General features: G+C 39.4%; 1 protein-coding gene across 2 annotated transcripts; it reads left to right on the forward strand.

The window, feature by feature from the left end:
* The first annotated feature begins 4191 nt into the window (after nt 1-4191).
* On the forward strand, nt 4192-5729 carry IQCF2 (IQ motif containing F2). Of its 2 annotated transcripts, none has more exons than XM_032360649.1 (3): nt 4192-4276; nt 4455-4538; nt 5299-5729. In XM_032360649.1, the coding sequence occupies exons 1-3, from the start codon at nt 4259-4261 to the stop codon at nt 5680-5682; spliced, it is 486 nt and encodes a 161-aa protein (XP_032216540.1). In that variant the 5' UTR covers nt 4192-4258; the 3' UTR covers nt 5683-5729. The 2 variants fall into 2 exon arrangements, with proteins under 2 accessions (XP_032216540.1, XP_032216547.1); XM_032360656.1 differs by having other exon boundaries at nt 4229-4276; nt 4483-4538.
* The last annotated feature ends 8573 nt before the right edge of the window (nt 5730-14302 follow it).

Below are 14302 nucleotides of genomic sequence, written 5' to 3' on the forward strand. Positions count from 1 at the left end.
CCAGATAAATTAGGTAAGAAAAAGAAAAAAAGGGCAAAAATTGGAAAGGAAGAACTAAAACTATCACTATTTACAGATAGCATGATATTATATTAGGAAACCCTAAGGATTCCATCAAAAACTGTTAGAATAAACAAATTCAGTAAAGTTAAAGAATACAAAATAAATATACAAAAATATGTTGTATTTCTTTACACTTATAATGAGCTATCAGGGAAATTAAGAAAATAATCCCATTTACAATTGTATCAAAAAAAATAAAATACCTGGGAATAAATTTAACCAAGGAGGTAAAAGACCTATAAATTGAAAACTACACAACATTAATGAAGGAAATTTTCTTTATATAAAGAAATTTATATAAATGGAAATATATTTCATGTTCATGGATTAGAAGAATTAATATTTTAAAAACATCCATACTACCCAAAACAATATAAGATTTCAATACAATCCTTATCAAAACTCCAATGGTATTTTTCACAGAAGTAGAAAATAATCATCATAAAATTTGTGTAGAATCACAAAAGACTCTGAAAAGCCAAAGTAGTCATGAGAAAGAAGAACAAAACTAGAGGCATCACACTCGCCGATTTCAAATGATATTACAAATCTATAGTAATTAAAACAGTATGGTGTCATCATAAAAAGAGACACGAAGGTCAAAGTACCAGAATAAAAATCTCAGAAATAAACTCATATACATATGGTCAATCAATTTACAACAAAGGAGTCAAGGTTATACGATGTGGAAAGGACAATCTCTTCAATAAATGGTGTTGGGAAAATTAGCCACATACAAAAGAATGATACTGGCCCACCATCTATATATCATGCACAAAAACTAACTCAAAGAGTTAGATGTAAAGACTGAATGTAAAACCGGAAATCATAAAGCTCCTAGAAGAAAACATAGGGGATAACCTCATTGACATAGGCCTTAGTGATGATTTTTAAAATATGACACCAAAAGTAAAAGCAACAAAAGTAAAAATATATAAGTGAGATTACTTAAAAATTAAAGCCTGCACAGCAAAGGAAACCATCAATAAAATGAAAAGGCAACCTACCGAATGGGAAAAAATAATTGCAAATCATATATCTGATAAGGGGTTAATATCCAAAATATATAAAGAACACATACAGCTCAATAGCAAAACAAAAACAAAAATAACAATCCTTAAAAATGTGTGGAAGACCTAACAGACATTTTTCCAAAGAACACATATAGATGGCCAACAGGTACGTGAAAAGATGTTCAATATTATTAGTCATCAGGAAAATGTAAGTCAAAACGACAAGAAGAGTGGGGCCTAGGTGGCTCAGTTGGTTAAACGCTAGACTCTGGTTTGGGCTCAAGTCCTGATCTCAGGGTCCTCCACAATGCAGAGTCTGCTTGTCCTTCTCCCTCTGCTCCTCTCCCAGCTTGCTTGCTCACTCTCTTTCTGGAATAAATAAATAAAATCACTTAAAAAATACACAGTGAGGGCGCCTGGGTGGCTCAGTTGGTTAAGCAACTGCCTTTGGCTCAAGTCATGATCCTGGAGTCCTGGGACCAAGCCCTGCATTGGGCTCCCTGCTCAGCGGGGGGTCTGCCTCTCCTCAGACCTTCTCCCTTCTCAGGCTCTCTCTCACTGTCCCTCTCTCAAATAAATAAATAAATAAATAAAATGTTTTAAAAACACACACACACAGTGAGATATAACTTCACACCTGTTAGAATGGCTATGATTTAAAAAAAAAAAAAGACAAGAAATAAGTTGATGAGGATGCAGAGAAAAGGGAACACTTATTTACTGTTGGTGGCATGTAAATTGGTGCTGGTCACTGTGGAAAACAGAATGGAGTTTCCTAAAAAAAATTAAAAATAGAACTATCATACTACCTAGCAATTCCACTGCTGGATATTTATCTGAAGGAAACACACTAATTTGAAAAGATACACGCATCCCCAGATTCATTGCAGCAATAGCCAAGATATATAAACAACCTAAATGTCCATCGATGGATGAATGGATAAAGAAATTGTGGTGTATTCAACGGAATGTTACTCAACCATAAAAAAATAATGAAATCTTGCTATTTGCAACACTATGGATGAACCTCAAGGGCATTATACTAAGTGAAATAAGTCAGACAAAGAAAGAAAAATGCCACATACTTTCTCTTATATGGAATCTAAAACCAAAACCAAAACAAAACAGAAGCTCATAGACACAGAGAACAGATTGATGGTTGCAAGAGGCAGTGGGGGGAGGTGGAGAAATGCATGTGTTTTGTTTTGTTTTGTTTTTAGGGAAAAAATAACTTACCATATGACCTAACAATTCCACTCCTAAGTATATACCCTAGAGAACTGAAAACATATGCCCATACAAAAACTTATATATCAATATTTATAACTATATTTTTCAAAATAGTCAAAAAGTAGAAATGACTCAAATGTCCATTAACTGATGAATGGATTAAAAAATGTAGTATATGCATGCAATGGAATATTATATGACCATAGAAAGGAAAGAAATACTGCCATGCTACAATGTAAGTGGACCTTGAAAACACTATACTAAGCAAAAGAAACCAGACACAGAAAGCCACTTATTGTGTGATTCAAACCATATGAAACATACAAAATAGGCAAATTTATAAGGACATATATTGGAACAGTGGTATTCAGAGATTGGGTTAGGGAAGAATGGAGATTGACTGCTAATGGGTATGAGGCTTATTGGGGGCTTACGAAAGTGTTCTCAATTCCTATAGTAGTGATAGTTGCACAACTCTGTGAATATATTAAAAACTACTGGATTGTATAGTTTTAAATAGTGAGCTTTATAGAATATAAATTATATCTTTAAAAAAAAAGACTTTTACAGGGGTGCTTGGCTGGCTCAGTCAGTGGAGCATGTGACTCTTAATCTCAAGGTTGTGAGTTTGAGCCCCACATTGGTCAAAAATAAAATCTTCTAAAAAAAGACTTTTAAAGAGAAAAATTGTGAAACCTTCTAGAAAGACATAAAATAATTCTTTTTTTTAAGACATAAAAGAATTCTTAAGCAAAGAGAGGAATAATCCGTGGTCTTAGAAGGAACTCAGTATCACATGGTAGCCTTTCTCCCCCAAACCAAAAATCCTAGCGGGACTTTTCAGGGAACTAACACTGACACTATGAAATGCTTGTTGGAAATCTCAGTCCAATAGGCTTGAATATTTGTCACATTGGAAATACCTGAATATGTAAAGTTTTTTTTTAGAGTTTGGATATGAATCTACCTGGTCTTGGGGACTTGTTTATGGTGGATCTTTAATATCCTTCTCAATTTATCAATTTTACATATTTCTTCAATTAATTTAATTTACATTTTGTTAGGAAAACATTTCCTCTTAGTTGTCAAAGTTGTTATTATTATATTTATTTATTTATTTATTTGACAGAGAGAGATCACAAGTAGACAGAGAGGCAGGTGGAGAGGGGGATCAGGAAGCAGACTCCCCTAATGAGCAGAGAGCCTGATGTGGGGCTCAATCCCAGGACCCTGAGATCATGAGATCATGACCTGAGCTGAAGGCAGAGGCTTTAACCCACTGAGCTGTCCAGGCGCCCCGTTGTTACCATGATATTCTTATATTTATTTAAATCTCCTTGTGATTGTCTTGCCTTTCTTGTTTCATTTTTGTTCTCTTTATCCATTACCTAAGTTCATGGAGCATTTATCTTTAATACTGGTCTTTTCAAAAATACCACCTTTTAAATTTACTTTCCACCACCTATTTTTGTTTTCTATTTAATTTACATTTTTGTTTTTACTTTACCACTTTCTAGATTCATCTGTTCTCTTTCTTTCTAGTTTCCTATGGTATATTGAGGCACTGAAATTTCAGTCAGGGGAAGACAGGAAATGCTAAGTCTGAGAACACACTAGAGAGCTATATGGAGATACAGGAGAGTGGTCCCTCCTACTCTCCTGTGTGGCTGATAATGAGGAGGGATGTGGATGGGCCTCACTGGAGGAGAGCCCTGGTTTCTCCAGTGCCATATCTTTCCACTCTGAGCCCTGGTACATCTCTGACAAGAGGAAAGTAGATAGGGAGTAAAAATTCCCACGGAGCTTATTCTGAAGAAGACTCAACTCTGTGGTAGATATCCTAATCCTTATGTCATAATGCAGTTGTGAACTCAGCTGTCCCCCTCATTTTACTCATGCCAGACTTTGGGAAGTAGAGAAATCAAGGCTAATGAACCATCTAAAGACAAGCCATGGGGATCCAATTTTGTGTAAGAGACGGTTGCCAGATTTACTAGGCAAGCTAGAAGGGGGTGGAAATCACCAGGGACTTCACCGGTCTTGGGAAAAGAAGGGATGTTGAAGCACGGGGTATCTGAATACAGAGCCATAAAGAGTCAACAACGGTCTTAACTCATCCATTCATTTCCCATTTAATTCTGATGACAGACTCATGGCAATTTAGTTCTAATTGTAGTTGAAGATGCTGATGAAGTAATTGAATTGAAGAGGAAGAAGAAGCAGAACCTCGAGGTGGGTAAAATCGCCATTTAGTTAGGAGATATCCAGCACATTTATGTCTGTGTCATGAGGGTGTGGAAATGTGCTTTTTATGGATCCAGAGTCTAAAACAATCAGGTGTCAACTCAATATTGGCTCATTTTTTCCTCCACTCCCTTCTCTGCATGGACTCTCTGGATCTTGGTTAGACTATGGCATGAAAAGTGAATGGAGAGAATGAAAGCCATCAAGGAACAAATGGATCTGGGAAATGAGAATGTGAGGACTCTGAATTAAAGAGTATAATGTTCAAAATATGGGCTGGAGTCAAAAATGGGATGAGGGTGCTGAAAACCCACCACCGTATTGAAGTACATTGTTGTGGCAGTGAGAAATCAATCAATGATGGTTGGGACTAGAATTAGCAAAGACTACCAGGCAAAGGCATTATGAGGTCAAACCTCCCAAACCCAAAAAGCACTGAAGAGGTAGAGCATGACTAACAAGGTCCCTCATATCCATAATGCACCCTTCTAGCTACTAATGGTTTTCCCTTTATCCATACACCCGTGAGACCATCAGGAGGATGGTGTGACTCTGAGAGCAGAGTGATCTGCCCATAGTGACAGAGGAGGGATCACCACCCAGGTCTTCTGGCTCCCAGGCAGTGTCCTAACTCCCCTAAACACTTCAAAGAAGCGATGATGGTTAAGAGAATCTGGGCCCCTTCCAGGAAGATCTTGGAAGTTGATGGCAGGAAGTTCCCTGAGTGGTCTGTCTTATCTCCACCTAGAAAAGTTTAAAAAAAAAAACAAAAGCAGCCACAGAGATTCAGGCCTGGTGGCGTGGCACCCTGGTACGCCGGACATTGCTGCATGCAGCCCTCAGGGCCTGGATCATTCAGCGCTGGTGGAGGCAGACCTTGGTGAACCTGCTGCAGAAGAAACGAAGGGAAGCCCTGGTTACCTACGCAAATACAGTGAGAGCGGTGGTCAAGATCCAGTCTTTGGTCCGTATGTGGCGTATCCACTGGCGATACTGTCAGGTGCTCAATGCCATCCGTGTCATCCAATGCCACTGGGAATGCCAAAACTGTTATACCTGCGCTCTCCTCCGGGGCCACTGTGTAGTCACAGCCACTCACCTACAGTTCCACATTGAGATCATCAACCCCTAAGGGCTGGCAAGAAGGGGCACTGGGTCTCCTGTCCCCAGTAAAAATCTAATCGGGTCTGTTATGTCTCATGTTCTCCCCCAGATAATGGAAATGTTGGGTCTTGGGCCATGCTACCACCTCTTCTTCCTGGGAAAGAACTTCAGTGAGGTTTTCCCTGTGTGCCCATGGACCCCATTCTGGACTCACGATGACCAGATGCTATTTATTCAATTGTCAAAACAGAAACTGGGTCCTAGACTGTCCTGATATATGACAGAGCCAGGAGTCTCAGTTCCTATTCCCAGCCCCATTCCTTTCTTCTCACCTGGGAATCTGAAAGTAGCTGGGCTGCTTCTTCTTGAAGATTCTGAGTACCTCTGCATGTGGTAGAGACCCTAGAGTGTTCTCTGTCTGCCTGGGGTTGAGGTTGGTGGGAATACCTCAGACAAGGTATTTTTGACAAGCCCTTAGAGAAAATGCCAACATTTGCCTGACTCTTTTGGAACACTGCAGAGCAGCTCCAGGTGATGGACAAGAAGCTGGTCTTAGTGATAGGTATGGCTGGGCAGGCTGATGAGCTGGTAATGTAAGGGCCTGGTTGGCCAGAGGGAGCCATTTTGTTGCAGTGAACTTAGATTGACCCTACGCAGTGAACTTAGATTGGCCCTGCCCCTCCCAGAGGAACTTACTTGCAAAGCCTAGATACAAGGGTGGGTCAGGCCAGGTGAAGACATCCAATCAGTGGGGCGTGCATATATTTACTGAGGTGAGTTTAAATCCCATTGGCCACCTGTGTGTGGGCGGGGCTCAACCACCCCTATAAATTTTCGTTTGCCGGGCTGAGGAGGAGGAGTAGGAGAGCCGTTGGAGGACTAGGAGAGTCGGGAGCTCTGTCAGAGCCCACAGAGCTGACAGCTCTGTCAGAGCCCTGAGAGCAGCCAGCGGCCCCACCAACCCAAGCCGCAGCCTTGCTGAGCAGCCTTGCTGGAGCAGTGTCATTGCGGGGAGAAGCTTCATTTCAGGAGTGGCTTCCTCAACGTGAGGCCGCCTCGGTGAGCCGCCCAGTCAGGAGCAGCATCATCTGGGGAGAGGCCTCGTCTGGAGCAGCCCCGTCAGGGAACGGCCTTGTCCAGAGTAGCCACGTTGGTAGTGGTCTTGCAGGGGTCGTCATCGTCACCTTTTCGTAAGAGACAGCCCTGACCGGTCAGTTTGATTCTTGATGCTTGGCGCGAAATAAAGCTTTGCTTGACCTTCGCTTTGTATCAGTCTTGTTCCTTTGATCACGGAACCTAACAGTATGACCCTGGGGGTTAATGGAAAACAGGAGTTCATGGTACTACAACTCTATCTCCACAATATCCTTACCTGAATCCTTTTCTCTAAGGGCTGAGATACAAACAGAGCTCCCTCTAATATTATCCCATCCCTACTCTGATCTCCATTTTTGGTGATTTAACCAGTGGCCAGATGGTCCTATCAATCTCCTTGCCTCTAATTATTTTTGCTCCCATCCTCAGCCACTCACTCCCAAAGTCATATAAAGCAACACGATTCAATAGAACTTTCTGTGATGATAGAAGTGCCGTATCCGTGCAGCCCAATGTGGTAGTCACTAGCCACATATGGTTGTGAAGCCCTTGAAATGTGCCTCGTGCACCTTTAAAGAATTCAATCTTTAATTTTTTTTTAAGATTTTATTTGTTTATTTGACAGAGTGAGAGAGATCACAAGTAGGCAAAGGCAGGCAGAGAGAGAGGGGGGAAGCAGGCTCCCCACTGAGCAGAGAGCCCGATGTGGGGCTCGATCCCAGGACCCTGAGACCATGACCTGAGCCGAAGGCAGAGGCTTAACCCACTGAGCCACCCAGGTGCCCCAGAATTCAGTCTTTAATTTAATCTAAGTTTAAATGGGCACATGTGGGTAATGGCTATTCCATTGGACAGTGTGTTTGTAGATCTCACCAGTACGAGTAATTCTTCTCTGGCCCAAATTGCTTTTTCTAGTGTCCCATTTTCTGATTACTTTATTCTATCCTTCCAGTTAAACTTTTAAATACACCCAATAGAATGTTTCTTCAGGTGAGAATGTCTTCTAATCTATTAACCCTACTTTTTTAGTTTTTACAGCCATCATCCCCATCATGTCCTTGCATCTTTCTTTACCCAGTTCAGACTCTATGGGTAATCATTGTAACCTCTGCCCTGCACAACTTGAGTCCTCTTAGTGCTCTCCGTGCAAACAGCATGTGGGGTGAACTCAACCATCTACTTGCTCTGTGCCTACAGAAAAGTGAGCATGACTGGAGCAAAACAAACAACCCTGAGGCATGGTATCATTTTATATGCATGACTGCAGATATCTACTGGACAAATTTCCTGATACATTTCTCTGACCTGCTTGCATTTCCATTTTCTGAGTTGAATATCCATATCACCTCCTTTCCAAATGTCCAGTTCTACTTATTCTACCCTTAAACTTGATTATGTCACCACACACTTAACTGAAGAAACGGGAACAGACTGGACCTCCATCTTCACACCACCACATTATCCATCCCAGCGCCATCTGGACCATAATTGTTGCCTTCCCTTCAGCTGAAATAAATGGTCTTTGATCCCATCAAAGCTCAACCCCTCCACTACCCTGTTACCATCTCAAGGTATTTTACCCTGCATCCAAACCCCACAATCTAAATTATCTGTGTCTACCTCTTCCATCCTTAATAAATATGCTCTTGGTCAATTTCTATTCAGATTTTTGCTTCTCTTCATACATAGCAAAACGTGTTGCTATTTCCACTTCTCTTCCTAATATTTTATGTTGTTGCCATTTCCACTTCTCTTCCTACCATTTTCTCTTCAACCATTTCCAGCCAGTCTTCTCTATCATTCTCACTCCACAGGGACTGCACTGATCAACATTATCAATATTCCAGCTGGCCAAATCCAATGATTTTTTTCTCTGTTTTTACCTTATGCATCCTCTCTACATCAGGCTACAAAGTTAACTACTACTTCCTTATTAGAATACATACTTTTGTAAAAAGGCAAACAACAAAAATCTTACAATTTACTCCATAAATACTTTAATATATATTTAATAAATAAGAACTTTGTAAAAAAAAAATAACCTCACTATTACTTCTTTCAACATTCACACTAATACCTTAATACTGTAGACTATGTATATGCACCCTATAACTGAGCTTCAAAATACATAAAGCATAACTCCCCTGTGCCCCATTGTAATCAAACACTACTCCACCACCAGACCCTAGCAACCACAGATCTCTACTCTGCCTCTATTATTTTACCTTTTCCAGAATTTCATATAGAATGAATAATAGTTTGTTGCCTTTTGAAACTGGTTTGAGAACTCTATATGGTGTTGTAAGTATTCATTTTTTTTTTATTGCTGGGTAACAATCCACTGTATGGATGTTAAAAGGACATCATTGCCTAAGTATAGTATTCTTGGTTGACAGTTGAAGGATCTTGGAGTTATTTGCAGTTTTTGGTGATTACAAATGAATCTGCTATGTATACTTGTGTGAATCTAAGTTTTGCACTTTCTTTGGTTAAAAACCTAGATATAAGAGCTTCTCATTCTGGCACAAGATGGTGTCAACTCCCTTTTCCCTTCTCCTCCCCTCTAAATACAAACTAAATAGTCTGAAAATAATTCAAGAGACAATCATAAAAGGACTCCAAATATGGAAAGAAGAAAGTGGGGATAAGCTAGAAACCTCATGATTTTAAAATGTACACCATGATGAATTCCCTCAGTTATCTTTTTGTCTACCATATATCTCAGACAGGACACCAGAAATATCTGCAATCAAGAACCACTAACAGGTATAGGGAAAACAAAACAAAAACAAGAAAATCCTGCTCTCTATGGCCAAAGGAAGGGTAGCCCAGAAGAAACTATGCAGGGAGACCTATATGTCATAGCAATGACAGGCTCAACTGACTGCAGTAATGACACTAGTACCCAGATGGGTCAATCCCATGCTCTATACCCACTGGTAGCAGCAGGCATGATCTGTCCATAGCAGTGTAACCCATGATCTGTCCATAGCAGTGTAACCCAGGCTTATCTACCCTCTCCACAACCCAAATTAGCCAGCAGCAGTGCCCAAGTTGTCCTCAGAAGCAGTAGCAGCAGAACCCACCAATTTATCATCTGCTGTTGGAAGCAGGCCTTATTTACCTTCCTGATGAAAGAAACTGAAGAAGAGACAAATAAATGGAAACCTATGTCCTGCTCATGGTAAAGAAGAGTTAATATTGTTAAAATGTTCACACTACACAAAGTGATCTATAGAGTCAATGCAATCCCTATCATAATTCCAATGGGATTTTTCACAGAAATAGAAAATACAATCTAAAATTTGTATCTAGCCACGAACAATCCTGAATAGCCAATGTAATCTTGAGAAAAAAAACAAAACAAAACTGGAGGTATCATATTCCTGATTTCAACTGATATTACAAAACAGTAGTTCTCAGAAAAATATGATACTGAGATAAAAACAGACACATAGACTGATGGGACAGAATAAAGAGCCCAGTAATAAACCCAAACATGTATGGTCAATGTTTGACAAGGGAGCCAGGAATACACAATAGGTAAAGAATGGTGTCTTCAATAAATAATTGGAAAACTGGATATCCACATGCAAAAGAATGAAATTGGACTTTCATCTTATACCATATACAAAAATAAACTCAAAATGGATTAAAGACCTAAACATAAGACCTGAAACTGTAAACTTCAAGAAGGAAGCATAGGAGGGAAAAACTGCTTGACATTGGTATTGGCAATGATTGGAAACAATTGAAAAGAATTGGCTTTAAATGGTTGGTGGAATTCACCCATCAAGGGGTGCCTGGGTAGCTCAGTGGGTTAAAGCCTCTGCCTTCAGCTTGGGTCATGATCCCAGGGTCCTGGGATTGAGCCCGGCATCCGCATCAGCTCCCTGCTCCCCTTCCTCTCTCTGCCTGCCTCTCTGCCTACTTGTGGTTTCTGTCTGTCAAATAAATAAATAAATAAATCTTTAAAAAAAGAAAAAAGAATTCACCCTTCAAGTGTATGGTTTCATCAAGTATATGGTTTTGGCTTTTCTATTTGGAGAGATTTTTTTGAATTACTGCTTCAATCTCACTCATTATTGATCTGCTGAGATTTTCTATTTCATCATGATTCAGTCATAATAGGTTGTATGTTTCTAGGAGCTTACCCATGTTCAAAGCTATCCAATCAGTTTATGTACAGCTGTTTATAGTAATCTCTTACAATCCTCTGGTTTTCTGTAGTATCAGTTGTAATATACACTTTTATAATTTTATTTATTTGAAGCCTCTCTTTTTCTTGTTTAGTCTAGCTAAAGGTGTGTCAAAATTGTTTATCTTTAAAAAAAAAAATAACTCTGGGGACGCCTGGGTGGCTCAGTGGTTAAAGCCTCTGCCTTCGTCTCGGGTCATGATCCCAGGGTCCTGGGATCGAGTCTCACATCGGGCTCTCTGCTCAGCTCTCCTCCTCTCTCTCTTTCTGCCTGCCTCTCTGCCGACTTGTGGTCTGTCTGTCAAATAAATAAAAATCTTAAAAAAAAAAAAACTCTGGGTTAATTGATTTTTTTTCTATTATCATACTATTCTCTATTTCATTTATTTCTGCTCTAATATTTTTTCTCTCTTTGGCCTTTGTTCTTCTTTTTCTTGTTTTTTAAGGTATAAAGTTAGGTTGTTTATTTGAGAGCTCTCTTTTTTTCTTAATGTAGACATTCCACTATAAGCTTCCCTCTTAGAACAGCTTTTGCTGCATCCCACAAATTTTGGTATGTTGTATTTTCATTTTTATTTGTCTCAAGATACTTTGATTTCCATTTTTATTTCTTTGGCCCATTGATTATTCAGTAGCATGTTGTTTAATTTCCAATACTTGTGAAATTTTTAATTTCTTCTTTTTATTGATTTCTAGCATCATGCCATTGTGGTCAGAAAAGATACTTTGTATGGCCTCAATCTTCTTAAAATTTCCAAGACTTTTTTTTGAGACCTAACATGTGATCTATCTTGGAGAATGTCTCATGTGTGCTTGAGAAGAATGTTTTTCTGGTGTCATTGGATGGAATGTTGTGGATATATCTATTAAGTCCATTTAATCTACAGTGTTATTCAAGTCCATTATTTCCTTATTGGTTTTTTGTCTAGATGATCTATATGTTGTCCAGAATGGGGTTTGAAGTCCTCTATTTTTATTGTGTTGCTATCTGATTCTCCTTTCACCTCTGTTAAGATTTGCTCTAGAGGCACCTGGATGGCTCAGTTGGTTAGATGTCTACCTTTAGCTCAGGTCATGATCCTGTGGTCCTGGGGTCAAGACCCATATTGGGCTCCTTGCTCAGTGGGAGCCTGCTTCTCTTTCTCCTCTCCACTTGTGCTTTCTCTCACTATCTCTGTCACTGTCTGTCTCTCTCAAGTAAATAAAATCTTAAAAAAAAATTTTGCTCTGAATATTTAGGTGCTCTGGCACATATCAATTTACAAATGTTATAACCTCTTGATGAATTGACTCCTTTACCTCTATATAGTGACCTTTAACATGTGACTGATTTTATAAAGTAGTCCACAACTAGACATGGAACCCAACACGAGACATGGAGCCTCAATGTAGGGTTTGAACTCATGATCCTGAGATCAAGACCTGAGCTGAGATCAAGAGTCAGACACCTGGGGTGCCTGGGTGGCTCAGTGGGTTAAGCTGCTGCCTTCGGCTCAGGTCATGATCTCAGGGTCCTGGGATCAAGTACCGCATCAGGCTCTCTGCTCAGCAGGGAACCTGCTTCCTTCTCTCTCTGCCTGCCTCTCTGCCTACTTGTGATCTCTGTCAAATAAATAAATAAATAAATAAAATCTTAAAAAAAAGAAAAAGAGTCAGACACCTAACTGACTGAGCCACCTAGGCATCTCACTTGTGATTGATTTTGAATAAAAGTATATTTTCTCTGATTAAAAAATAAATAGCCCCATTAGATTTTTTGGGTTATCATTTGCATGGACTATCTTTTTACATCTCTTCACTTTCAGCCTATATGTGTTCTTAAAGCTTAAGCGTATCTCTTGTAGGCAGCTTATTTTGATCTTGCTTTTTAAAAATCCTTTCTGAGTGCCTTTTGAAGTGAGAATTGAGTCCATTTACATTTAAAATAATTGTCCATAGAGAAGGACTTACTACTGCCATTATGTTAATTGTTTTCTGACTGTTGCGTTGTAGTCCTTGGTTCCTTTAATTCTTTATTGCTGTCTTTATGATTTATTTTTTGTAATGACATATTTTAAATCTTTTTTTTTAAGATTTTATTTATTTGACAGACAGAGATCACAAGTAGGCAGAGAGGCAGGCAGAGAGAGGAAGGGAAGCAGGCTCCCTGTCGAGCAAAGAGCCCAATGCGGGGCTCAATCCCAGGACCCTGGGATCATGACCCGAGCCGAAGGCAGAGGCTTTAACCCACTGATCCACCCAGGCACCCCTGTAATGGCATATTTTAACTCATTTCTCTATTTTTTGTGTATCCATTAGAGGGTTTTTGTGTGTCTGTGTGGTTACAATGAGACTTACATAAAACATCTTATACTTACAGCAATCTATTTTAGGATATTGACAACTTACCTTCAATTGCATACAAAAACTCTACGCTTCTACTTTTCTTTCCCCCACATTTTATATCACATTTTACATCTTTTTATATTGTGCATCCATTAACAAATTATTATAGCTATATTTTATCACTATTGTCTTTTTTCCACAGTCCCTTGTTTGTTTTTTATAAGATTGAATATAGTTGAAACATGATGTTACATTAGTTTCAGGTACACAACAGTTATTCAACAACAGTTACATTGTGCTATGTTCACCACAAGTGTAGTTACCATCTGTCACCGTATAACACTATTACAATACCACCTGACTATATTCCCTATTTTGTACCTTTTATTCCCATGACTTCATCATTCCATAACTGGAAGCCTGTATCTCCCATTCCCCTCCATCCATTTTGCCCATCCCTCTAATCCCCACACCCTCCCCTCTGGCAACCATCTTTTAATTAAAACTGATTTATACACCGCTATTACAAGATTAGGATATTCTGACTTTGACTGTGTATTTAATTTTACCAGTGAGTTGTATACTTTTATATGTTCTCATGTTGTTTTGGAGGCGGGGGGCGGGGGGTGCGGTGGGCAGGGGGAGAGGAAGAGAGAGAATCTTAAGCAAAATGGAGATTGACACAGGGTTAGATCTCATAACCCTGAGATCATGACCTGAGCTGAAATCAAGAGTCAGATGCTCAAACAATTGAGCCACCCAGTCTCAATGTTTTCCCACCCCACGTTTTCACGTTGTTTCTTAGCGTTCTTTCATTTCAACTTGAAGACTCCCTTTAGCATTTCTTGTAAGGCTGATCTAGTGGTGATGAAGTCCTTCAGCTTTTCTTTATCTCACCTTGATCTCTCCTTTAATCTGAAGGACATCATTGTTGTAGTATTCTTGGTTGGCAGTTTTTTCTTGCAGCATTTTGACTATATCATCCCATTCCTTCCTGACCTGAAAGATTTTTGCTGAGATATCCACTGAT

Source organism: Mustela erminea, chromosome 1, assembly GCF_009829155.1.
Source record: "Mustela erminea isolate mMusErm1 chromosome 1, mMusErm1.Pri, whole genome shotgun sequence".
Classification (NCBI taxonomy): Eukaryota; Metazoa; Chordata; class Mammalia; order Carnivora; family Mustelidae; genus Mustela; species Mustela erminea.

Excerpts from the sequence above, each read along its gene's own strand:
- IQCF2 (XM_032360649.1), top strand. Across the intron at positions 4,539-5,298 it reads AGAAGAAGCAGAACCTCGAG|AAAAGTTTAAAAAAAAAAAC; the intron begins GTGGGTAAAATC and ends ATCTCCACCTAG.